Source organism: Mus musculus, chromosome 17, assembly GCF_000001635.26.
Source record: "Mus musculus strain C57BL/6J chromosome 17, GRCm38.p6 C57BL/6J".
NCBI classification, from domain to species: Eukaryota; Metazoa; Chordata; class Mammalia; order Rodentia; family Muridae; genus Mus; species Mus musculus.
Window position 1 is genome coordinate 23,167,989 of NC_000083.6, and position 25,499 is coordinate 23,193,487.

At 36.8% G+C, this 25,499-nt stretch overlaps 1 protein-coding gene across 5 annotated transcripts; it reads right to left on the minus strand.

The window, feature by feature from the left end:
* On the minus strand, positions 5,881–25,296 carry Zfp40 (zinc finger protein 40). Of its 5 annotated transcripts, none has more exons than XM_030249752.1 (6): positions 25,087–25,296; positions 23,689–23,814; positions 23,357–23,447; positions 14,160–14,241; positions 10,287–10,413; positions 5,881–9,376 (listed from the first exon to the last, which is right to left on the minus strand). In XM_030249752.1, exons 3-6 carry the CDS (start codon positions 23,389–23,391, stop codon positions 7,233–7,235), a joined length of 2,388 nt encoding a protein of 795 aa, XP_030105612.1. In that variant the 5' UTR covers positions 23,392–23,447; positions 23,689–23,814; positions 25,087–25,296; the 3' UTR covers positions 5,881–7,232. The 5 variants fall into 5 exon arrangements, with proteins under 5 accessions (XP_030105612.1, XP_017172945.1, NP_001344626.1 ...); XM_017317456.2 differs by having other exon boundaries at positions 23,357–23,520; NM_001357697.1 differs by having other exon boundaries at positions 14,160–14,244; positions 23,357–23,520; positions 25,087–25,264.
* Between the last annotated feature and the right edge of the window lie 203 nt (positions 25,297–25,499).

Here is a 25,499-nt window from a genome sequence, read left to right on the forward strand (position 1 = left end):
TTTCTAGAGAAAAAAACTCATATCTCTTATATTCCATGGATCCAAAAATTGGTTAGCCATGTTTTTTCTATTGTTACACATGATTTCTTCATATATAGTGATACTGTTATATTTGTTTTTGAAATCATTAGATCACTGAATAAAATTCTATAAACTGACTTTGTCTTTGATACTATCTCTTTTTAAAAATGCATCTGTATTCTTAACAGGACATATGACTTCAGGACAAAAGGAAAATACTGTATGAAATCCCCTTCATATAATTACCTTCTTAATTATATCTCCCAGATTTACTTATATTCACAAAATGTATGTGTTCTCTAATTTTGCTCATTTTTTGACGAATCCTGAGAAAATTAGTATTTTAACTTTTAGAAAGTCTGAAAAATTTCATCAGTGAAACTGCTCATTACATTTTGTACAATAATTCATATCTAGATATACAACAGTTCATATATTCTCATTTCTTCACACTGTGAACCTCATAGCTTATGAATTTCATCTTAAATAATGATACATGCTTCTCAATATATTAATCATATCCATGTTTATATATTATATTTTTCAAAATATTTTTGATTTTATCTTTGTTCATACATCTTCTTATCAGATTATCATTTAATTTTCAGTAGTCAACTTTTTCTTTGTGAATACCTTTTTCTTCCTCTTTCCTTCAGCTTCTCCTCTTATCCTTATTTTCTAAAGTTGTGCTTCAATGTCTTTTTAATACCAGTATTCATTGTCTTGCATCTTTAGAGTGTTTTTCAGCTCCTGTTCTAGCCTATCATTTATGCTGCATATATAGAATTCCATATCTTCTTTAGTAAAAGTTATCAATAGAGTTGCACTGATGAAATTTTCTGTCTTCCTAAAAGTAAAAATACTAATTTTCTACAGACTATTCAAAGAATGAGCAAAATTAGAGAACATAATCAATTTTGTGAATATAGGTACATTTGAGAGAAACAAAAGTTAGGCAAATCACTTCCAATCGGATTAAACATTTCTGGTTAAAGATATGTTTATGTTATTCAACATAACATATACGGGTAAAAATATACAGAACTTTAAAATATCTAACGTATCCGGTGTTAACTGGGCTGGCCTCCTTTGAGGCAGGTAAAACTCTGTTACCTGGCTTAGAGACAGCTTCCAAGAATGCAGGCAGTGCTTTCTCTGGTTGGGGGAGGGGGTTCTTGTGTCCCTTGTTAGATCAGATCTCTTGTGTCTCTAGTTAGGACAGATCACCTGTGTTCTTGGTTAAGGTAAACCTCTTGGGAGACAGGTGGGCTTTTTGTTCCAGGGACAGGACCTGCCCCAGTTGTAGATGAAAGTGTAGAATGGAAGGACTGTGTCCCTGGTTATGTGGACCTCTTTTGTCCCCGATTACTCCAGAACTCCCAGGAGATAGGTAGGCTGTGGTGTGGAGGGTATCGAGTCCACTGATATGGCCTTGGTGCAGGTGCAGACCGTATATTGGAACATTATTAAATAAAGTATGTCACTGGGGCAGGCTCTGAGGGGAAAACATCCTTACTTCACCTTAGATCTCTCTTCCTCCTTTGGTACTATTGAGGATGTGATCTCTAAACTTTCTACTCCTCATGGCTCTTTCATGTCAGGACTCCATACTATGGTGGGCTCTTTCCCCTTTGGAATCATTAGCCAATGCAAGATCTCTTTTTTACAAGTTGCATTTGTCGTGGTGTTTTATGAAAGAAAGACAAAAGAAAGAGAGTAAGCCATTTTAAGATTGACTCTCAGTTAATCCCAGCACTTGGGAGGCAGAGGCAGGCAGATTTCTGAGTTCGAGGCCAGCCTGGTCTACAAAGTGAGTTCCAGGATAGCCAGGGCTATACAGAGAAACCCTGTCTCGAAAAACCAAAAACCAACCAAACAAACAAACAAAAAGATTGAATCTCAGGCTCCTTTTTGAAGAGAGCATTTACATCAGGTACTGAAACCAGGTCAAGAGCACGTAGTATGGTAGGTCATGGGCCCTATGGGGAGGAAACAGCAGTGTAGTTTACCTAAATGGTCATGATGACAAACTTCCTTGAAAATACTTGCTTACATTGAAAGTAAAGCGCTATACTCAGCCTTCTTCAGTGAATCTTCTTATGCAGTTCTTCTTATAAACCAGAAATATGAATGGTGAGAGCCAAGAATGGTCTGAGGCAAGGGACATGGGGAGATAAGCTTTCTGACTCTGAAAAGCCAATTCTTCCCAGCCTAAGGGATTGTGGTTATCTGTCCCCAGGCTGTTATGTGCTTGGGCTCTGATACCATTGAGCCATCCTGTGGTTCCTTTGTACAACATTGATTAGATTTCCATTTACTCCATCCTATTATGCAACAGGGTTTGCTGACACTGTCCCATTTTCACTTTCAGGAAAATCTGTGTAGAGGATGTTGTACTTCTTAATAAACTAGCTTGACATAAGACATAGATTGTGCAAGAAATTTTGAGCCAATCTTTTCTTCTTTATTCTGATGCCCTATGCCTTTGTCCTCACAAGCCTTTCCAGGTTATAGGAGCAACCTGTAAAACATAGTTTAAAGAATGAAAGAGTCAGAGTATGAGGAAAAATGGAGTAAGAAAAACCCAAACCCAAAACCCAAAAACAAAAAACAAAACTCATGGACCTGACCATATCACTTTGGTCATCAGCAGAATGCCTCAGGAGACTGGCGTCATCAATAATTCATAATGGCTGTCGGCATAATCCCTGATGTTGGGACATTCCCTGAATGTCTATTAATATTTCATAACAGATGGTGAAAGGGTGTCACTTTTCAGAGGTAGATTCATTTATGAGTTGCCCTAGATCCAGTAAGTAACCTTCCATCCATCCTTACATAGGTAATTCTAGTTAAACTCATAGGGTCCTACTCAAAGAAAACACATATAAGAAGGCCTGGGATATTTATTTCTGCAAGTGCCTTCTAAATTATCACTATGGAGACTCTTAACTGAGTCAGGATCATATCTAGCACCACAGGGTCACAACTCAGCCCTCTCTGTATGTGGCTGCCTAATACTGCTCCATAGAATTCATACTCCACACATTCACCTTCCCAATCACATGTGGAAAATTATTTCAGGTGTTCATTGCATGTTACCATTTTTGCTGAATATCCATTTCTAATTTCCTTTTTATAAGAACCAGAGTGAAATGAGAGATGTCTGGCACTCAGGGAGGGCACCCATTACAGCTGGTCAGTAAATACCATATACCTTTTATTTCCCACTGATGCATCCTGGAAACCAATTTTCTGACTGGAATCATGATACACACCATTTAGTAGTCATGGACAACATTCTTATCTAACGAGCACCATGATTCAGTCTCTTCCTAGTCAGTGTCTATACTCAAGGTCCTTATCAATAACAAATCCTGCAGACAATGCATCAAAAAGAAAACAGAGACATTGTCAATGGGGATGTAGTCAATATGTCTGTCTGTTGAAGACAAACAGACAAGCAAAAAGTTTACATAAGATTCAACTATATCACACATTTGGTTTGGTATAAAATAAATAATTACAGTACAGTTTTGAAATAATGAATAACTACTCACTAATCAATATGCAAAATGAATAGCAACAGAACACAGAAAAATACATATCTGATTTGTGAACACTGACAAACAGCTATCAGATTCTCATTTAATCATGGTAAGACAATAAGCAAGTGTTTCTTTTTCCTAAAGATTCTAAATAAGTTGTTCCAAAAGGAATGGGCAATTTCTGAAAAATCAAGTAATGCTAAAAGGTATGAAATATGGCGCATGCTCTAAGACTTCAAAAATCCTAAGACAATTAAATCAAAAATTCAAAACCTATTAAAATTATTGCAGTAAAAACCAATGAGTAGTGGTAAAAAAAAAACATTGAGTAATGGCGTGAAAGGAGACAGCAGGCGATGTCAATGGGAAGACAATATAGACAGATCTTAACACTCCAGAGATACTAAATAATTCTTATCAGAATCTGCTGGCATTATATTAGGAAATAGGAAAACTGTCCAGAAAGAAAATAGAATGTAAAGGAATTTCAAAACCTTCAAAGGAAAGAAACTTAAAGGGAGACTTTTTCTAATTTTACAGTATGATAAAAATCAAAGTAATGAAATGTATATAATAGTGATATGAACACACAAGGATACAAAAGGACCAGGGATGACATTGCTCACAAACACAACCAAATAAATTATATTTTCCTACTATTTAACTCTTGCATAGTGAGCTGGTAACATATACAATAAGACAGTTTGATATTATTTATGGTAGAATATTGCACCATCATTTCTAGTAAAACAATATGGTGAGCCACATCTCATTTCACATTTGCATATTTTTTAACTGTTAGATTTTATGTCTTAGCTTATGAGTATATTTATCCCGTGTGTGTGTGTGTGTGTGTGTGTGTGTGTGTGTATGTGTGTGTGTTTGTGTGTGTGTGTGATGTTTACTGAGGTTGGAAGAAGCCATCAAATCTTTAGACCTAAAGTAATGTATGGTTGTCAGTCAGTAAGTAGGTGCTGAGAACTGAACCTATGTACTTGTTAAGAATACCAAGTGCTCTTAGCTACTATGGCATCTCTTCATCTCCCTCCTCATTTAATTTCCACTGTCCCTTGAACTCCTCAGTACTATGGACTTAATTCCTCCATTACTTTAGAAATCAGTAAAGTATATGTTCAGCTTCCATTAAATCTGCATTGGTTCCTCATGGGACTAATTTCTAAAAAGCTCTTGGGATACTAGTCCCAGAAACAAATTCCACTCTCTTCATTATTCCAATTCTTGAACAGGCAAGTGGTAGAGCAGGGGAGTTAGAAAGCAGGGATGAATTTAAAATTCCAGAGGTTTGTAATTGCTACAATAGCATGAGCACCATGTTTGCAAACAAGAGATAATACAAACCTTCTTCCAGATTATTCTTCTGTAATTATGCTGGCAATTATAAGATAAATGGAAAACAAACTATTAAGGCCTGGTTCCTATTACCTAAATTTTATGAACATGGATTGATATCCACAACAAAACTCTGTGAGCCTTGGTTCTCCTGCATAGGAGCAGAAATCCTAGTGAAAACCCTGGTTAGGTCCCCACTGCCTGTTTCACAACTCTACATGTCAACTGGGTTGCAGTTTCACCCACTGCACTTCTGACTAAAAACTCTCCTAAGGGGAGAGCTCTACATGGATGATAACTCTACACAGGATGCCCTACAGCTGAACGTTTCCTGTCCCTAAAAAGTGCATCCTCTATTTGGGTCCTATAATCTAGCCTTTCCCAAATGCTGAATTTCTCATGCCACACAACCTACTTATTTTTTTCATTTCCCCATCATTTATCAGATTAGGTAATTATCCCATTCTCACTGATACCCATTTGTCTTACTCTGTCCAGGCTACCTTCAACTCAACTCCAGATGTCTGGCTGCCCTTGACCTGCTCTCTATAGCCTCCCACATGTTGCTGCCATCATATACCAGAAGTGTCTATAAATGAGTACAGAATTAATAAAACAATAAAGAATGAAGGGTACAAGGTGAGATATCTTCATTGTGCACAAGTTTGCTAATTTACCACAGGAAATCTGCGACTTAGGTAGGAAAACCATCTAATATCATCAAGCAGAGGTGCCTCAATCTATGAAACACCTAAAACTGGCACCCCAGGAGTCAGTCAAGCTAGTTGCATTCTCCAGATTGCTAAGTACCATTACAGATGCCAAAGTCTCTACTGTACCCAGCATACCTTTGGGGATATCTAAATTGTATATGAGCATGTGTGTCTTCTCTTATTCATAGGTTATCTCTTTAATGCTTCATAATCTCTTGATATTTATATGGAAGGACTTACACATAAAATTAAAGTAAATACAGGCCTTTATTAAAGCATTTTATGTGGTTTTATTTCATGATAAGTTTTCTGATGTTTACAATTTCAGCTTTGTGTAAAGGATTTAACAAAAGGAATTCAATTCATTTGATGAGGCTTGTAGAGTGGGATTTCTAAAGTACAACAGGACATGAGAATAGCACTTTTTTTTGTATTTGCTCATGGACAGTGGTGTTCTGAGGGTCATTGGAGTTGGACTGAATCATGGGGTCTAAGCATGAGCTCAGAGTCATATATGGAAATAGCCCAGTTTAGATGTTGTCTTTCAGTAACACAGGTTTATAGCCATATTTTCATTTGTCTCACCAAGGACTTCTCACTCTCCTCCATGAATACAAGGAAGAGAGTAGCCTTCTTTCTCAGGCTCCCTAAGCCTCTACATGCTGTCTGTGTTGAGTCTTTTTAATGGGATCATGTACTACCATAGTAGTAAGCCTGGAACAGTAATCACAAAGAACTTCCATACTTTAATCAAATGTTTTTTCTCTAATACTGATTTTCTGCCATACAAGTTTTGAGGAAAAATTAATGGGTTCAGCACATGTTGTATGAGAGACTTTTCCTGGCTAGAAACAACTCAGCTAAAATGGGAATTCATAACAAAACCAAGTATGCTTGCCACTGAAATCCATCTTGTTTAACCAATGGGCTTTATTGGGTTACTTACATAAATACGAGAATGGAGGTGCTTATAGGAGTAAGAGACAGTTGCACCATGAAACTCCAGGCCAGCATGAAATACAGTTTATGAACACTGGATACCCAGAGCACACTACACACCTGTAGTCACATCTACTGGTTAAAGGGCATTATAGCTTATTGGCTCAATGCATCAAAATGTCTTCTAAGCAGCAAAACTGGTATGAGTTTCTTCAAAGTAAGCACAGTAAATCCTGTCAGTTTCAGGTACTGCCTGAAGATGTCTTGAGTTTATTTCCTGCCTTATTCAGCTTCCGTATTGGATGGAATGTTTTAGTTTAAAAAAAAAATTTAAAATAAAAAATTTTTAAAAGCCTACCACACAACAGAACATTTTTTTCTTCAGGCGTCTCCATTTTGTTGTCATTGTGAAATATTTGAGTTTGAAAAAGAAACATTTTAATAAATGTCACATTTGCAGCGTTTTCCCTTGGTATACAGTCTTGATTTTTTTTTTCTCTAACATTTGAACATTATTCAAAGCTGTTCTCAAGTTTCTCATGTTCATGATTCTCTAGTGTGAAACCTGTAGTGGTCTATTACTACAGAGCTTGTCTAAAGCATATGCCACAGTATTTACTATAGAAACTTTTGTTTTCTATATGAATTTTCTGATGTTTTCTTAGACATGAGAGGCAGGTAAAGACTGTGCTATATACATTGCATTTAAAAGGCTACTCTCCTGTATAAATTCTTTGATGAGTTCTAAGGTAGGCTTCTTGGATAAAGGATTAGTCAAATTCATTGCATTAGTAAGGCTTCTTGCAGTATGAATTTTCTGATGTTTTCTAAGAACTGAGCCACCAGTAAAGGATTTTTCACATTCACTACATTTGTAAGGTTTCTCTCCTGTATGAAGTCTCTGATGTGTTCTTAGGTGATCTTTCTGGATAAAGCATTTGTCACATTCACTACATTTGTAAGGTTTCTCTCCTGTGTGGATTTTCTGATGTGTTCTAAGATTGGCTTTCTGGATAAAGCATTTGCCACAGTCACTACATTTGTAAGGTTTCTCTCCAGTATGAATTCTTTGATGTCTTCTAAGGTGGGCTTTCCTGATAAAACACTTGTTACATTCACTGCATTTGTAAGGTTTTTCTCCAGTATGACATTTCTGATGCTTCCTAAGATCTGAGCCAACTGTAAAGGATTTCCCACATTCACATTTGTAAGGTTTCTCTCCAGTATGAATTCTCTCATGAGTTCTAAGATTGGCTTTCTGGATAAAGCATTTGCCACAGTCACTGCATTTGTAAGGTTTTTCTCCTGTATGAATTCTGTGATGTCTCCTAAGGTTGGCTTTCCTGATAAAACACTTGTCACATTCACTGCATTTATAAGGTTTTTCACCAGTATGAATTTTCTGATGTGTTCTAAGATCCGAGACAACAGTAAAGCATTTTTCACATTCACTACATTTGTAAGGTTTCTCTCCTGTGTGAATTCTTTGATGTTTTTTAAGTTTTGCTTTCTGGATAAAGCATTTATCACAGTCACTACATTTGTAAGGTTTCTCTCCAGTATGAATTTTTTGATGCATTCTAAGATCCGAGCCTACTGTAAAGGATTTCTCACATTCACTACATTTGTAAGGTTTCTCTCCAGTATGAATCTTCTGATGTCTTCTAAGGTGGGCTTGCTGAATGAAGCACTTGTGACATTCACTGCATTTGTAAGGTTTCTCTCCAGTATGAATTCTTTGATGTATTCTTAGAGATGAGCCAACAGTAAAGGATTTCTCGCATTCACTACATTTGTAACTTTTCTCTCCTGTATGAATTCTTTGATGTGTTTTAAGTTGGGATTTCTGAATGAAGCATTTGTTACATTCAGCACATATGTATGCTTTCTCTCCTCTATGAATTCTCTGATGTCTTTGAAGACCTGAAGAGGAGGAAAGGGATTTGCCACATTCATTACATCTGTGAAGTTTTCTACGGTGGGTTCTGTAATGATTTTCAAGGTGTGATGATGTATAGAAGGACTTACTACATTGCTTACATTCATAAGGCCTCTCTCCTCCATGAATTTTATGGTGTCTTTTAAGACCTAAGCAGCAGATAAAGGATTTTCTACAATCATTACATTTGTAAGACTCCTCTTCAGAGTGAATTCTGTAATGTTTTTCAAATGATGAATGATAATAGCACTTACCACATTCTATACATTTGTAGGGTTTTTCTCCATAATGGATATTATAATGTACTTTGTGGTGTGATAAATACAGAATGGACTTATTGCATTCTGTAAGTTTATAGGGTTTCTCTCCAGGATGAGTTCTCCGATGCCTATAGAGACTTGAATAGGTCCTAAAACATTTTCCACACTTTCTGCATTGGTAAGGTTTTTCTCCACTACACATTCGTTTTATCATGAGTTTATGTTTAGAGTCAAAAAATTTATCATGCTCTGTAATTTTGTGTTCTTTCTTTCTAGTGTCCATTTGTGTATATGAGCCAATGATGGAACACAAATTTAAATACTCCCTATAATCTTTGTATTCTTCTTCCTCAGTGCTCCTACTTTTATGTGCCTTTAGGTTTAATGATTCATTAGATGGATCCCATTGGTTATCACTCCCATACATCTTGCAGTTTTCTGTAGTATCACTTGTATTATAAGGTGTGCTTTGGGAGGATTCATAAAGCATTTTGTCAAGCTCATGATATTTGTAAGACTTCTCTTCAATATTTGCATGTTGATAGATAATATGATTTGAACTTTGATCCATGTCCTCTTCGTATTTACCACATATGCAATGGTTTTCTGGAAAATAAGCAAATTAGGAATAATAAGTATTGACACTTGATTAAACAGATTCAATAACTTATGCCTCCTTAAGTTTAAGTTCTCAAAGATAAATAAACTAGCAGTTCATAGGAATAGAGCTCTCAGTAGAGGACATTTATATTTCACTATTTTTAAAGAATCCTCAGAAGATCTCCACTCTGATTTTTATCAAACTGAAAAGACAAATAATAGCCTTTTTACTCTTATCTAATCTACCTATGTTGTAGAATACTAAACAAACAGGTGATCAAAAGCTAATGCAATTTGAAAAAGAAGCTTTCTAAACAACCATATGGAGAATACTTCTCTTTTTTGTTGTCTGTGTTTTTAAAAGAGTCACACCATGTAGCGTCCATTAGCTAGGAACCCATGCTGGCCAGGAACTCGCCAGATCCACTTGCTGCATCTTCCCTGATGACAGAATTCAAAAGCATGCAGTGCTAGGACTAGAGACCTTATCTCAAAAGAATACAAAAACAGTGAACAAAAAAGAAAAAAAAATCCCAACATGCACACTACCAACAGCTCTTTTCATATTTTTAAATTTCTTCTTCCTTTTTAAAAAATCAGAAGTAGATAAATAGCTTAATCAAGGAGTAAAATCAAAGTATTCCAACAACAAATTGTTGCACAATACTGACTTTCATTGCTTTGAATATTCAGGTTTCTTTCAACTCTGAATTTAGGATTAAAATCTAGATGAGAAATCTTTTAGTATACAGGATTGGTTGTTCTTGCAGAGAATACTGAAAAATGTAGTTATGGCTATTATTACAGGAATTTTTCTTCTTTCTGGTTGTCTCTAGATAGATCAAAGAGCTTTTATTGTACAAAGTAGGTAAATACAAAGGATGAGGGAGGAATTCTATAAGAAAAACATTCTTACCTACAAAGACTAGATTGCTGTAATTCTCCCACATTACATCCATGTATAGAGCTCTTTGAGAGGAGTTGAGATATTCCCATTCCTCCTTGGAGAAGTCCACAGCCACATTTCTGAATGTCAGTAGATCCTATAATGGAAAACGACCCATTTACCATGTGCTGTTGACAAAATGCTTTCCTAGGTAAAAGAGACCTAAGGAATTAGACAATTTCATTATATAGATGAGTCATAAAAATTATTCAAAATAAAAGTTTTCTAACAATGCTGCAGAGATTATTCATAAATTAAGAATACTGGTTGATCTTCTGGAAAACCCAAGTTTGGTTCTCAGCACCCTCTTTGTACTATACAAAAGATTATAATTTTAGTTCAACCAAACCCAATGTTCTCTTCTGAACTCTACATGAAATATGGACGCATATTACTCATGCATATGTTCAGAGAAATATACCCATAAAATAATAAAAGTGCAAGTTAATTTTAATAAAAGACAAATTTTAGAATATTCATACTCTAAACTGTATTTTCTATCTCTGTGAAAACAACATGACATTATAGACTCACAATTAACATACTTTGAGGGCATTGTAAGATACAAGTTTGAGGTCTGGTTGCAGAAATAAACTTTTATGAAGGCTGTGTTGATATCAAACAGGATCACACTGTTTTATCGCAGACGGAAAAGTTATTAGGAAAACAATGCTTCCAAAGCCAATCTTGCCCAAATTTGGATACTGGATTAATCCCGCCTGCAGCTGGGCCTCACCAGACTCAACTCTACTTCCACTTCTACTCCTTCTATTTCTCCTTTCTTCCTTCTTCCTTCCTTCTTCTTGTCCTTTTTTGTTTTTGTTTTCTTTTTTCTTTTTTTCTTTTCTTCTTCTTTTTTTTTTTAAAGTATAAAGGCAGGTTTTCTGGGGGCAGCTCTCTGGTTTACCAGTCCCAAGAAAGAGGGCCAGGGAAATTGCCATGCAGACAGGGAGACAGAGGTGAAGTTGGGGTGGGAGTGCACACAGAAATTAAGAAATGGAGAGAGAGAGAGAGAGAGAGAGAGAGAGAGAGAGAGAGAGAGAGAGAGAGCGCTGACTCAATTCTAACCTGCTCAGTTGAGATTCATGGATGAATAAAAAGTCAAGGAGGTTTTCTGTTGTTATTGTTTTTAACAGGAAGGAGTATAATATCATTGCATAAACATTCTAAACAACACATAGAATCAGATACTTTGTGGAGTTATTGTATGAGAATATTTTCACAACCATCAAGTGAATAGAAAAATCATTATTAGACAAATTAATATTACTGCATTTTTCTAAAAGTCAACAAAGCCAATACAGATTAGTAACAATTTCAGAAATTCCATATGTGGATTCACTACAGAGTAGTCAGAATAAATGTCCTTTGTGACAATGCATTCAAATGAAGTAGAAAGATTTTCTGTGATGGAAATGATTGTACAAGATTGTGTGAGAATAATACTAATTCTTCATTAATTTTGAATATATTATTGTTCATGTGATTATTTCAACTGAAAATTTGAATTTTTAAATTTCAATGCTATTCTTCCATATTTGAACTCAATAATCTAAAAATGATTTTATATTTCATAGATAAGTATCATTTATGATGCTTTTTTCATTTTACAAAAAAATTAAAAGATGCAAGGATATACAATGGCTCCATCACGAATGCACAGTTTTTAATGTAAACCTGAGGGACAGACAGATGGCTCAGAGGTAAAGGGAACTTGCTGTTCCTGCAGAGAAATACGATTTAATTTTCTTTATACTCATGGCTCCTTACTTCATTGCTTTACTCCTATACCAAGGATTTGATGCCAACCTCTGGGCTCCATGGTTATCAATGGAAGAATGTCATACACATAAAATTACCCAGATAAATACTCATATACTTAGTAAAGACTTTTTTTTTAAAGTAAGAAATTAAAACCTGCTCAATGCAAACTCTCTGCAGAATTTTACGTATGTAATACATAGATTCAGGAAAAGGAAACATATAGGGTGGCAGGCATCTTCCCCCCTCTAAGGGAAGAGAGCAGAGTCATTAAAAGGGACATTCATTTATGCTCAAAATTGAGGACTTATGCATAGAACCAAGTCACTATCTGTAAAAGAATTCTTGCTAGTATATTCTACATGATGCAATATAGAGATGAGAAGAAAGACACTTTGTCTGAAAACTAAAATAAAAAAAGAGAAAATACTGATCTATCAATTGGGAACTTATCACTGAGCATTGGATTTAAGAAAAGAATATGAGTAGAACCTCTCTTGAGACAAATAGTTTTCAGATGTCAATACACCATAGGTACACGATCCCTTGTAATCCGGGCTACAGTAATCCAGGCTACATCAAATAGCAAAATGAAAATCCATTATACTGCAATTTGCATCTCCTCAGAGATAGGCAAAAGCAAGCCATAAATTCGTTCTATCATCTGGGTTCTCTAGGGTGCCGAAATATTTATTACTCAGATTTAAGATAGTGAGTCTCTTTTATTTCTACTTTTCCATAAATTGCTCAGTGAGGTAGGCCAAAATGTCCATGTGTTTCCATGGCTACTTTAATAAGATGGTCTGGAAACCGTAGCCTCTGAAATGCAATCTATGTGGTACATGAGACCTACCCTCCATACTAATACATAAGGACAAATGTCCATCCTGTGTAAGAATTGTGCATTCATATATTTCTTTGATCCCTACTTACAATGGAAATCTAAATTTATACTCAAAATTACAGGTCTTAAGTGAATGAAATATATTGTGTTTACATTAATAATCCAGGAAAGAGCCAGGCGTGGTGGCGCATGCCTTTAATCCCAGCACTCGGGAGGCAGAGGCAGGTGGATTTCTGAGTTCGAGGCCAGCCTGGTCTACAAAGTGAGTTCCAGGACAGCCAAGGCTATACAGAGAAACCCTGTCTCGAAAAACCAAAAAATAAAAAAACAATCCAGGGAAGATACAATAGGACAAGGCTGTGCTATGTGGGTGACAAAGTGTAAAGCTTTAATCTTAACTAAAAGAGAAGAAAAAGAAGAAAAAAATCACTGGAACTATTGCTCCTGTCTAAAGGAAATTCGGGGACAAAGTGTGGAGGAGCCGAGACTGAAGGAAAGGCCATCCAGAGACTTCCCCACCTGGGGGGGTCCATCCCATATACAGACACCAAATCCAGACACTATTGAGATGCCAAGAAGTGCTTGCTGACAGGAGCCTGATATAGCTGTCCTCTGAGAGGCACTGGCAGTGCCTGACAAATACAGAGGTGGATGCTCACAGGGTTCCCAATGGAGGAGTTAGGGAAAGGCATGGAGGAGCTGAAGGGGTTTGCAACCAGCAACCATATCAACCAACCAGACCTCCCAGAGACTAAACTACCAACCAAAGAGTACACATGGAGGAACCCATGTCTCCAGTCACTTATGTAGCAGAGAATGGCCTTGTCAGGCATCAATGGGAAGAGAGGCCCTTGGTCCTCTGAAGGCTCGATGCCTTAGTGTAGGGGAATGCCAGGGCAGTGAGGCGGGAGTGGTTAGGTAGGTTGGGGAGCACTGCCATAGAAGCAGGGGAAGGGGAGATGGGATAGGGGCTTTGCAGAGTGGAAACCAGGAAGGGAGATAACATTTGAAACCTAAATAAATAAAATATCCAATAAAAAAAGAGAAAAAAAAACATAAACAATTTAAAACAAGTAAAAAAAAAAAATCATTGGAAGTAAACACTTTAGATAACTTGACCCAAAGCAGGCTTGCATGGTTTCAAAAACAACAACAACAACAGCAATTACAAAAACTCCCCCAAAAAACAAACAGACAAAAAAAAAAAAAAAAAAAGGAAATGTGAATACAACACTAACCTGGGGCACATCTATCAGAGAAGCAGCCATTTTTCCTGTTGCTCCTTTCTGAGTTTCTGTCTCAGGAACAAAGACGGGAACTCTTCTTGACATTTCACATCAAGATGTCAAAAATAAAAAGCTAAAATTAATACAATCCTCTTATAGAGAATGCTAAACCACATAAGAAAACCTCAAAACAACAACAACAAAAGCTGTCTGAGGTGCTGTCAATGTCCTTATAGAGGGAAAAGCAGGGAAAAATATATTTGGGCTGATGAAAGGAAGTAACTATGGGTCTTATCACTGCACCCACAAATTTTGGCTCTTAAAATTAACGGGTAAGAACGTGCATTTGAAGAAGTTATGAAATTACACAGGTCACCCTCTCAGGCAGCACTAAAGATCACAATTAGAGATAAATTATACATAGAAAAAATAGAGAAAATTTATCCATGATAACATAGAAATGTTTTACATAAAGAGTTGATGAATAGTAGAGAGCTGGGAGTAAGGGTTCATGTCCAACTCACACAAAAACAACAAACCACTAGTTCTAACTGGAGGGGAAAAAAATACTACCAGAAATGTTACCAACCAGCAGATACTTTTAAAATACTATAAGAAATAAAAACCCTGAAATATGAAAATCTCAGTAGAGATGAAGATATCTGAGACAAAGTTTAATACGATTGCCTTGTGATGAACTCCTAAAGCAAATAGGAAGAAATGGAACACAGTGCGATACAGTAAAGGGCAGATATGCTAAATGGAGCCCTGCAGCCCAGTGCAGAGGGAAAACAGGGAAGAACATGAGCGGGAACACTGTAAGGAGAGGAAGACGCATACACTCTCCAGTCTCTTTTACTCCAGAGTAAGCTAGAGAAATCTGAATACGACAAAGAGGAGAAAGGAGATATAAGTAAAGAAGAATGGCAACAAATTTGTTTGTTTGGTTTTTTTTTTTTTTTCATTTCAAAAAGATTTTCCTTTATTTAAACACATTTCCAGCATGCAGGTTAACTTAAAATTGTATGTCGTTTGCCCAAACCAATTATGTTTAAATGTAACCCTAAACACTGAAAATAATTTGTTTTAAATGATCAAGTCACACACAAAACTTCCCACAGACACCATGGGAAAAAAATCTTCTTGAAAAAATGCAAAACTAATACACAAAATGACTAGTTTCCTACAGATATATAATGACAATTTGAGGAGTAAGTTGCAAATGTGACACATTCAGGTAGGTTCACAAAGAACTAGGAATAAATCATGAGGACTTCTCTTCTGTGAGGAGAATTTTAAGGCACTCAGAAATAAAATAAAATAAAATAAAATAAAATAAAATAAAATAAAATAAAATAAAATAAAAAGACAGAAAAACAAGAGCACAAAAGGACACGGACTGCCACGCACTCTGACTGACAAACAATGTGGCGTAAATGATTTATTACTAACAGCAACCAGCAGAATCAATGCAATTCCCATCAGCAAAATACTGACATTTTCCACAAAAGTAGATAATGGAAACCGTCACATCGTCACAGGAAAACTACAAATATAGAAGTGAGGAGCTCAATCCTAGAAGTAGGTAAGAAAAGTTTTCTTTAAATAGAAATTAGGGGTCCGGGAAACTTAGCTTTTTGCCTGAGAATTCACAATCATAAGTGAGAGAGTGAAATTAGCATGGGTTCTTCTGAGTCCTATGCAACAAAGCATTTTGCATAACTACTGAAATGTTTGTTAAAATTCCCAAAACAAAACCTCTGCAGCTTTTTATAGTCACAGGAAATAGTGCAAATACAGCCATGAAAGGAAATCCAAATTCCTGCCAATTATTAAACAAACAAACAAATAAATAAATGAGAGAAAGAGGGCGGGGAGGATTTTTTTTTTCTGCCAAACATAACTTGGCATGGTGGGTCAAATGGACTCTGCAGCCATTTGTCTTCCAGACCAGCCCTGTGTGTTTGTGGCTCATAACCCCAAGCAAGCTAACTAGATCTCAAAGTACTCCATCCCCACTGCCTTTTCTAAGGTCAGGGTCTGGCTTATCTTCATTCTACATAACTTATTTTTTTAGTTTACATAATTACGGCACGCACACACACACACACCCCAAATCACACTTATATTATATTTATGTCATCTTCAATAATTTTCTTGATAGTTAAAGAACATTTCTATGATTTCATATTAAAGAGTTTTAGGTTAAATATGTGAGAGCAGGTGCCATTTACCTCTAACTTCACTTACAACTGACCTTCCCCAGTATGGGGAAGACACATACTGTTTTTCATGATTTCAGAAAAGTTACTCTACTGTTTTCCATAAAATTGAAATAATACATTCAAATTTCACAAATGATCAAAGGCAAAGAACAGTCAAGTGTGCTTGAAGATAAAAATAAGTAAAATAACCCAAATAAATCTCTAGAAACAAACTGCTGATGTTTATGAATTCCTGGGAGAATTTAAAAGACACTCAATGAGCAAAGCAAGAAGAATAACAGTAAATGAGGTTAGGAAATGTATATTATCAAAGCAGAGTTAAACCAACACAAAGGTAACAGAATAGAGCTCAGAAAGCTACACTATGAGGAAATAGGAGAGAAGGTCTTCATTTTGAGGGAGAAAAGAACCATCATTTGTGATGGTTTTAGTAGGTTTGCCCCATAGACTCATATGTTTGAATGCTTGGCCCATGGGGAGTGGCACTATTAGAATGCATGGCCTTAATGGAGTAGGTATGGCCTTTGGAGGAAGTGTGTTACTCTGAGGGCAGGCTTTGAGGTCTCTTATGCTCAGGCTCAATTAGGTGTAGAATGAGAGTCCCTTTTGCTGCCTGTGGATCAAGATGGAGTGTCTTGTGTGGACACTGCCATGCTTCACACCATAATAATGGGCTAAATCTCTGAAATTGTAAGCTAGACACAATTAAATGTTTTCCTTTATAAGAGTTGCCTTGGTCATGGTGTCTTTTCTCAGCAATGAAACCCAAACTAAGACATCACTTAACATCTCCACTAACCTCACCCAGGAAAAAACAGAGGACACACAAATGGAGAATTCATTATTTTTAAAGTAACAAAGTGGAAAGGACCGGATGAGCAGCAATAAAAAAGGTATGTTTCCTCTCTCAATAGAAGGTGTTTGTTTATATGAGGCCAGTGGAATTCACAGCAGCATCATGCAATTCATCAGCAGTCTAGAGATGAAGGTGAAATCCAGCAAGATCAAAAGCTCCGGTAAAGTTACCACATGCAGCCAACTCTCATCAGAGAAAAACATGCAGGACCTACAGGTTCTTTTGATGTTCAATTGGAAACCACTGCCCTGCAGTGAGTCTGATAGTGAGAATGTCACTCAATGTGTTTGGCTTTAATGCCCTTCACTTATGAACAGCACAGGAGAGTTATGTGTGACTTAGGACACAATTAACACAGTCCTTAATATCCAAATCCTATTTAGTAATCATGAACTATTTAGAATGGGAACATGCCAATTCTATGTCACACCTCAGTAAGGAGGTTTTGAGATCCGGGGCTGGTCATTACATGACAGAATAAGAAAACTGTGGTGCTTGACGCAATTCACTTTCCTTCCATAGTAGGCTTCTCTGTAGATGGATCATAGCATTTTCCTGTAGTAGAAAATCTTGCACAATTAGGGAGGATCCTCTCAAAAATTTCTACCGTGTTCCTAACTACATCATCAGTATGATAAACATTCTGCTTCCACATTACAAAGGCCAAAGAATGTTCTCCAGCTCTGGGCTCCATGAACACAAACAACTTTATTTACCCTATGTAGGTATCATCCCTAACTCTTCCAATGCTGATATGAGGTGTCACCTGTCCTGTCACATATCCAGACTCCACCTTTAGTCTCACACTAGGAGTGACAATTCTGTGCTCTTTCCTGTATCTTGACTTCTTATACAATACCTCTTGTTTTCTCTCTCTTTCTCTTTTCCCTTTCTTTCTTTCTCTTTTCTTTTGTTTTGTTTTCTCTTTTCTTTTTCTTCTTTTTTTTTTTTAATGTATATGAGTGCCTCTGCCTGCACATAGGTCTGTGCACCTCTTATTGCAGTGCCTCCAACGACCAGAAGAGAGCACCTAATCCTCTGAAACCTGAGTTACAGGAGGGTATTAGTATCCATGCATGAAGGGAACAATCTGGAACCTGCAAGGGCAACAACTGCTCCTGATCGTAACTGATGAGCCTCCTCTCCCGCCCCTTGTTTACTGTTCCTTAGTTAGCTACTGTAGAGACTTAAATCAAGGAACAGTGGCACAGAATTCATGGAGCAATGAGGGCAATTTTGTTCTTAAGAGTGTCAGGGTGAGTACAAGTTCATAAAAGACAGTCGCATAGATGTAGCTGACAAAAACATGCTCAGAAGTTTTGGCAGGAAGAGGTGCTGGTTATAAAAGACATTTGTCTATAACTATGTGCCTGAGGCCTTATAAGCATAAGAACAAGCCAATCTGAAATAGTATATAGGAAGATATTTTTAAAAAGTTTGTATAGCAACTAATAGAGAATCAAAGATAATACAATAAGTTAACGGAATCAACTTGTTTCTGTGATGAGATTAGAGTACAGAGGAAGCATTTTTACCTAATACAAACTAAAAGAATGAATCCTTAAGTACTAGGACTAGAGGTGAAAGGGGACATTGTAGTGTATGGCAATGATGTCAGTGTTGCCTTTTGTTTTAACTGTGGGAAGTCATATACACAAACAAATAAAAATCGAAGAAGAAAAGGATGAATTCCGAGAAACAAGTGAACAAATCACACTTCTGTGTAATAAAAATAGACCAGAAATTAACAAAGTGCTGAGACTGAGGCAAGAAGAGCTTCCTCTAAGGTCTCTGAGGACTGGAGAGATTCAGTATGGAACTCTCCTTTCCTTTAGGTAAACCTTACACTAATGACAAAAGGAGAATATTCCAGAAAACGCAATCAATGTTAAGACACCAAATATGTACACTCAGGGAGAGAAATAAGACCATGTCAATAGACTCCTGAAAGGTCTGTGGCAAAATATCACATTTGCCAGAATAAAAGCTCTGAAGAATATGAAAAGGAACACACAGTAATAAAGACATAATAAAGACAATGAGCCACAGCTAAACCTTATGCTACAAAAGAAGGACAACTGGGATCATTTCACTATAATCAGGACAGAGAAGTGTCTACTTCCTCCACACTAACTCAACACAGTACATCAATGAGTAAGCTGTTCAAGAGGAAAGTAAACCTCCTATAAAGGAAGTAGAACTCTGAAATCCAAAACTTTAAATAGTCATGAGAGAGCTCAGATCTGATCATCCTAATAAGCTGTATAATCCACATACAACAGCACTTGTTATTTTGTTTGTTTTCTTATTTCATTTTTATCATAACAACAAGAAGATACTGAGAAGGCAGCAGACCACTCACAGTATCTAAAAGTATCTTAGACTCCCTAGTGTTAAAAGCTGCTATAAAAGCTGGGTCAGGGACCATATTATCAACGGCAATACCCAGATTTGTATCCTACTTGCTAAAATCCTAACCTTCCAGGCAAAGCATGCCCTCTGGTGTCATACTGGCAAGAAGCTTTTATGGGTAAGAAAACACTTTTTGGTTTGACTACAGGCCTGTTCTGCAGAAGGAAATAGATGGATGTTTCTGGGAAGCTGGCCAAAAGCCAATGATGAGAAAGGTCACAGGTCCTGGGAAGGAATCCACAACTGACATTTTCCTGCATGTGCAAATATTTAAACTTCTTTTAAATGACTCAGTTCATACTCATAGCCTGGTGGTTCTTCACCATGTGTCAAAGAAACGTTGTTTTGAAAGAGCAACAGTTATTTCGTAGGCTCATAACTGATCAAATACTGAGAACAATTGGCTGCTGACTGTACAGTCTATTATGGGAATAGCTTCCTACATATAAACCACAGGGAATAAGACCAAAGTACAGGCAAAAAAGATTGTAAGAACCGGAAGATAAGGAAGAAATGTATAAAACCCTCTTGTGTCATGACATGGCAGTTTAAATTATGAATACATGGCCTGGATACCTGGCCTAAGCACACCCAAAAATTCATGAAATATGAGGGTGGCTAATGGGAAGACATATGGCTAACTCGGGAAGGGAGAGTGTTGGGAGTGCTGGGGATAATTGTGAGTGATTAAACCTCTGCAGTGATTAAATATAAATATTTATTAATTATAAAGATTAATCCAAACTTAAACTTTAAGAACTTAAGGGAGATATCAATGACTAGTTAAAGGCGGACCTTTTAAAATCATTGATATAACCATCTAATTAGAAGTTTTACACTCCCTGTTAATTAACTAAAACTGAACAGGAAAAAAAAATTAAAAGAAAATCTGAAGAAAGCAAAGGAAAAAACTAAGCAGAAAAGACCTCTAAAATGAAATCTGAATTCACTGAAGGAATTAGGAATTGAAGGAATTGAGGAATTGTCACAAGATGAGAAAACCTTGCATGGACATGGAATGGGACATATTATTATGAAAATAACAGTGTTAAAAGATTTATATGACTAACTCAAAATCCATAGCAATGTCCCCATGAATTACTTCATATATATATATACAGAGAGAGAGAGAGAGAGAGAGGCTTCTATAAATTTACACAGAAGCACAAAGACCTTAAGAGTACAGAGCAACCCCAGACACAGAGCAAAGCTTGATTTATACAGCTGTGATTTCAAATGATCCTGTAATCCTACAGGTGCAAAGGCACCATGGGAGTCACAGAAGAGGATCCACCATATCCAGCAGGTGACTTTCACCAAAACAACAAAATGATACTCTATAGACAGTCTCATCAACCAAAGATAAACAGAAAAGTATCTACTTTTAAAAGAAAGAAACTGAGTCCTGTTCAATGAATTGTGAAATGTGCAGAGTAACACAATGGAAAACAAGTCCATATATGGACATAGGGACCTAGTTTCTGAATAGAACTACAAATTAATAGGACACAAGAGCAAAAAGCAACAAACAGGACTGCATACAATTAAAAACTTGCATTGAAATGGTATGAAGAAAGAGCCTACAGAATGGATTAATTTATTAGCAAACTTTCTTAGTACAATATACAAATACAGAATTTATGAAGAATTTTTCAAAAGCAAATAAATAATATTATAATCAATAAATAAGGATGAAAATTAGAGCAAGTTAAAAAGCAATTAAAACAGCTTAAATGTACATAGCACATACTCCACAGATTTAGCCAAGAAGAAAATGACCATCTAATATACACTCGGGTCTCTTCTCTGTCTAATCTACCCTTAAGGTTCTAACCAATAACAAAAGCTGGAGACAATGCAGGAAAAAGGACACAGAGATACAATGTCAGTGGGAATCTAAGTCACTGCAGCCACCAGGCAAGTCAGTGGACAGCTTCTTGAACAACCAAACATGGAAAAAGAGAAAACCTAGACAAGATACTACTCACATTTATAAAGGAAATACTGCAAAATATCAACAACAAAGAAAGGAGCAGAGGAAGAGGAAAAGAGACATAAGAAATAGAGAAAAATTAACAAAATGGTTTGTTTATATTTAGTTTCAGTGATTTCTTGAAATGCACGTGGATACTGATCCCCAAACCAAATATGAAAATAGAATATTGCTTCAAAAAAACAAAACAAAACCCCAAACACCCTAATATACATAGTATATATAAATAAATAAACATATATATACATAGCATATATATATGTGTATAGAACATATGTATTAATATCTACTCTATAGAATCTATATATGTGCTTTCATATACTTTCCATAAATATACATGTGTATGTGTATATACGAATATATATGTATATATACACACAAACATGTATATATACATAGATATGTATTATACACACACATATATACACATATTACTTCAAAAAGAAGAACACAGAATGCTAAGAGTCAAGGAAGTTTTTAAAAAGGTATGCTATAAAGAACATTTGTTATAATTATGTCAGGTAAGGGATAAAGTCAAATCTAACAACTTACAAAACAAAACTATTAACAAATGATCAAATGGTCCATTTCCAGAAAGTGATGTGCTCAATTTGCATTTCACAATACAAACTTTTCAAATACAATGACAGAACGGTAGAAGCAAATAAACAGTGATGCAGGGAAGCTCCAATGTCCACCATTCAGTGATGTGGAACATTAGTGGAAGACAACCAATGAAAAGCACAGAAAACCAAGAATACTTAGGCCTCCAGAGAATCATGAACACAACAGCAGAAGACACAACAGTCTTCTCAATCTTCAAGTAGCATGCTCCACTGTGGCCATGCCTTAGGACAAGTCTTCCAACCTAGGAGTGATCAATGTTTAATAAGTGTCTTCTCTAAGAACCTGGAATGCTGACATCAACAGCAGATAGAAAATGGAAGAAGCCATGTGACTCAATGAAAGTGTGTTCAAACACGAGAAGACACACAAAAGAATATTTATATTCTGTAAAGATTCTAAGTAACCTGAACGAAGATTCCACAGGCATTTTTCACAGAAATAGAGAAAATCTTTCTAAAATTTATAAAACTGTGAGAAACCACAAAGACTTCAAAAAATTATGAAAGAAGGCTCAAACCCAGAGGTGATTTCAAACTATATATAAAAATTATAGCTACACAAACCCTGACTAGTTAACACAGAGATGGATGACAGAGATGTCAATGGAAAGGCAATGTAGTCAGAGTTTAATACTCTGCACAGGTTTTAAGCAAATCTTATTGAAACCTGGCTGACGTTATTTTAGGAAATGGAGAAATTAATCCTAAAAGACACAGAACCTGAAGGAACTACAAAATGTTTCATGAACTCTGAGAACAGAAAAAAAAAAAAAAAAAACAAGAGGCATCAATGGTTCTAACTAAACACTACATTAAAATTATAGTAACAAAACCTGGTAATATTGGTATGAAGACACAACCAGAGCTGTGACTAGGAGAGGGAAGCCATTACTCACATGCAACGTCAAATAAAATTTTATTTGCCTCAGAGTATTAATACATAGAGAGCCTTCAAACACCTATGATAGGATAAGCCTGAGACTATTCTCAGTGCAACTCCTTTCTAATTTAATAGAATGTGGCGAAACCAATCTCATGTCCTGTTTTTACTGTCACTTGGGCTCCTCCCGATCCCTTGCTCAATCCCTCTACCATACCTGGATCCTTTGCTACAGTTTCCTCTCTTCACCATCCAGGGCTCTTTGCTCTGCTTCACAGGTAAGCAGGACTGGCTGAGGAGTGTGAGATCTGCATGCGAGAAAGATATTCCTCAGAGAGTAACTGGAACTTTTCATGAAAGAAAACGGAAAGATGCTCACACCTGTCAAAAGAATATACTTGAAGGAAGGAGAAAATATCATGAAAAATGCCTGTCGTTCTCTAAGGATTTCACTTTACTCTGTGAGATGTAAGACTAATCACACACATAGTGTAGTTTTCCCAGCACCTTGAGGAAGAACAAGGAAGACTGCAAGAAAACTATTCTCACCTAGAGAAACCAGACTGCTATACTTCTCCAACTGGAGATCTCTGTAAAAGCCCCGTGAGTAAGGTCTAGGCCTTCACATTCCTCCTGCACCAAGTCCACCTTCACAGCCTTGAAGATCAACAGATCCTTAAATAAAAAAGTAAAACAAACAGTGACAAAAAGCAGACAACAGTTTGGCCACATGTGCAAGGGCAGAGTGCTTTTTGTGAAACAAGGAGTCATTCATTACTCTGATTCCAGTGAGCGAATACAATTATTGAAACGATGCTTTCTAATTTTAGTTTTAATCTAAACTGAGTTTGCTGACTATAAAATCATGATTACACATTTCTGAATTGTGTATTTACACTCCAAATACTGTATTTATAGAGTGCTTACATCTCAAGACAGAAAATTAACAGGGAGTAAAATTTGCTTAGTAAACATTAATGTTTACAGCAGTAACTTTGGCATTTAATAAAGTACTGCTATGGGTAGCTGGCCAGAGATGACCACTCAAACAGTTTATAGCCCACTCAAAGTCTTTATTCCAGCCGGTTGAGACCACACCCAAGTGTTCAGGGACCTAAGTGTTTCTGTGAATGTCCAAAACATAGGGGTTTTAAGGGCAGGGACCTCATCCAGGCATCTTGCATAGCAGCTGCTGGGGCCATTCTGCAGAGTAAGTAGTTTGAAGCAAGCAGTTTTTAACAGTAGCTAAAATAGGAGGTTAGCCATCCTGATGGGAGGTTCCAGCACACCAGCAGCTAGGATCTAAGGTTGACTGGAAGAGGTTACTCAAAAACTTTAATCAATGGCTAAGTATGGTAGGTTAGCTAGGACATCCTGACCTAGAATAGAGTTGGGTCGTTTTTTTCATGGGATTCTCCATCAAGAAAATAATTTTTTAGTTAACCCTGGAAACGGTCTCAGCAGGAATACAACAAGATGGAGGAACCGCTACACTGTTTTGCTCTGTCACAGTGTATATTCTGATTCTATCAAATCTGCACTGGTTCTTCATGCGACTAGTATCTACAAAGCTTTCTGCTGTGCTTAGTCCCAGGGGCAAAGGACAATCTCTGAAATAGGCAAGTAGTAGAACACAGAAGTTAGAAAAAAGCATGCATGAATTTAAATTCCAGCAGCTTTGTAACTATTACAAAGCAATGAGAAGCCTGCTTGCAGACAACAGATGATGCAAATGCTCTAGCAGATTATTTTATGAAAATATTCTGGCCAGCATAAGATAAATGCAAAAATGACGATAAACCCCTGTTCATATGATTTCAATCTTCCCGACAATGGTAGGCTATCCATGGTTAAAAGATTATCTACTACAGAATTGTGAGAGCGGCTTCCTTTGAGCAGCCTCCACCCTTGCTCCCGCCCGTTTCCCAGCCCCGCGGCTCCTCTGACCTGGGCGTTCTATGGCTGCCGGGCTGAGGCTCAAGCTACAGCGCTGTTGACTAATGACTTTCTCAGGACTCCTCTCGCGGCACCTGTGGATGCCTGGAATTTTCACGCCCTCCTAGAGAAGCCCGTGTCCTCCACCCCGGATTCCGGACCTCGCAGCTTCCCCGGTCCCTCAGTGAATGGTGAATTTTTCTGTCACTCTGTGCAGGCTCCTTGGAGCACCGCCCTAGCTCCGCCCACCACACGCTGGTTCCGGTTACGTGAGGGTTTTTTTTTTTTTTTTTTTTTTTTTTGTAAGCCCACCCCTCCCAAGCTCTTCTCTTTCTTTCTTTCTTTCTTTCTTTCTTTCTTTCTTTCTTTCTTTCTTTCTTTCTTTCTTTCTTTCTTTCTTTCTTTCTTTCTTTCTTTCTTTCTTT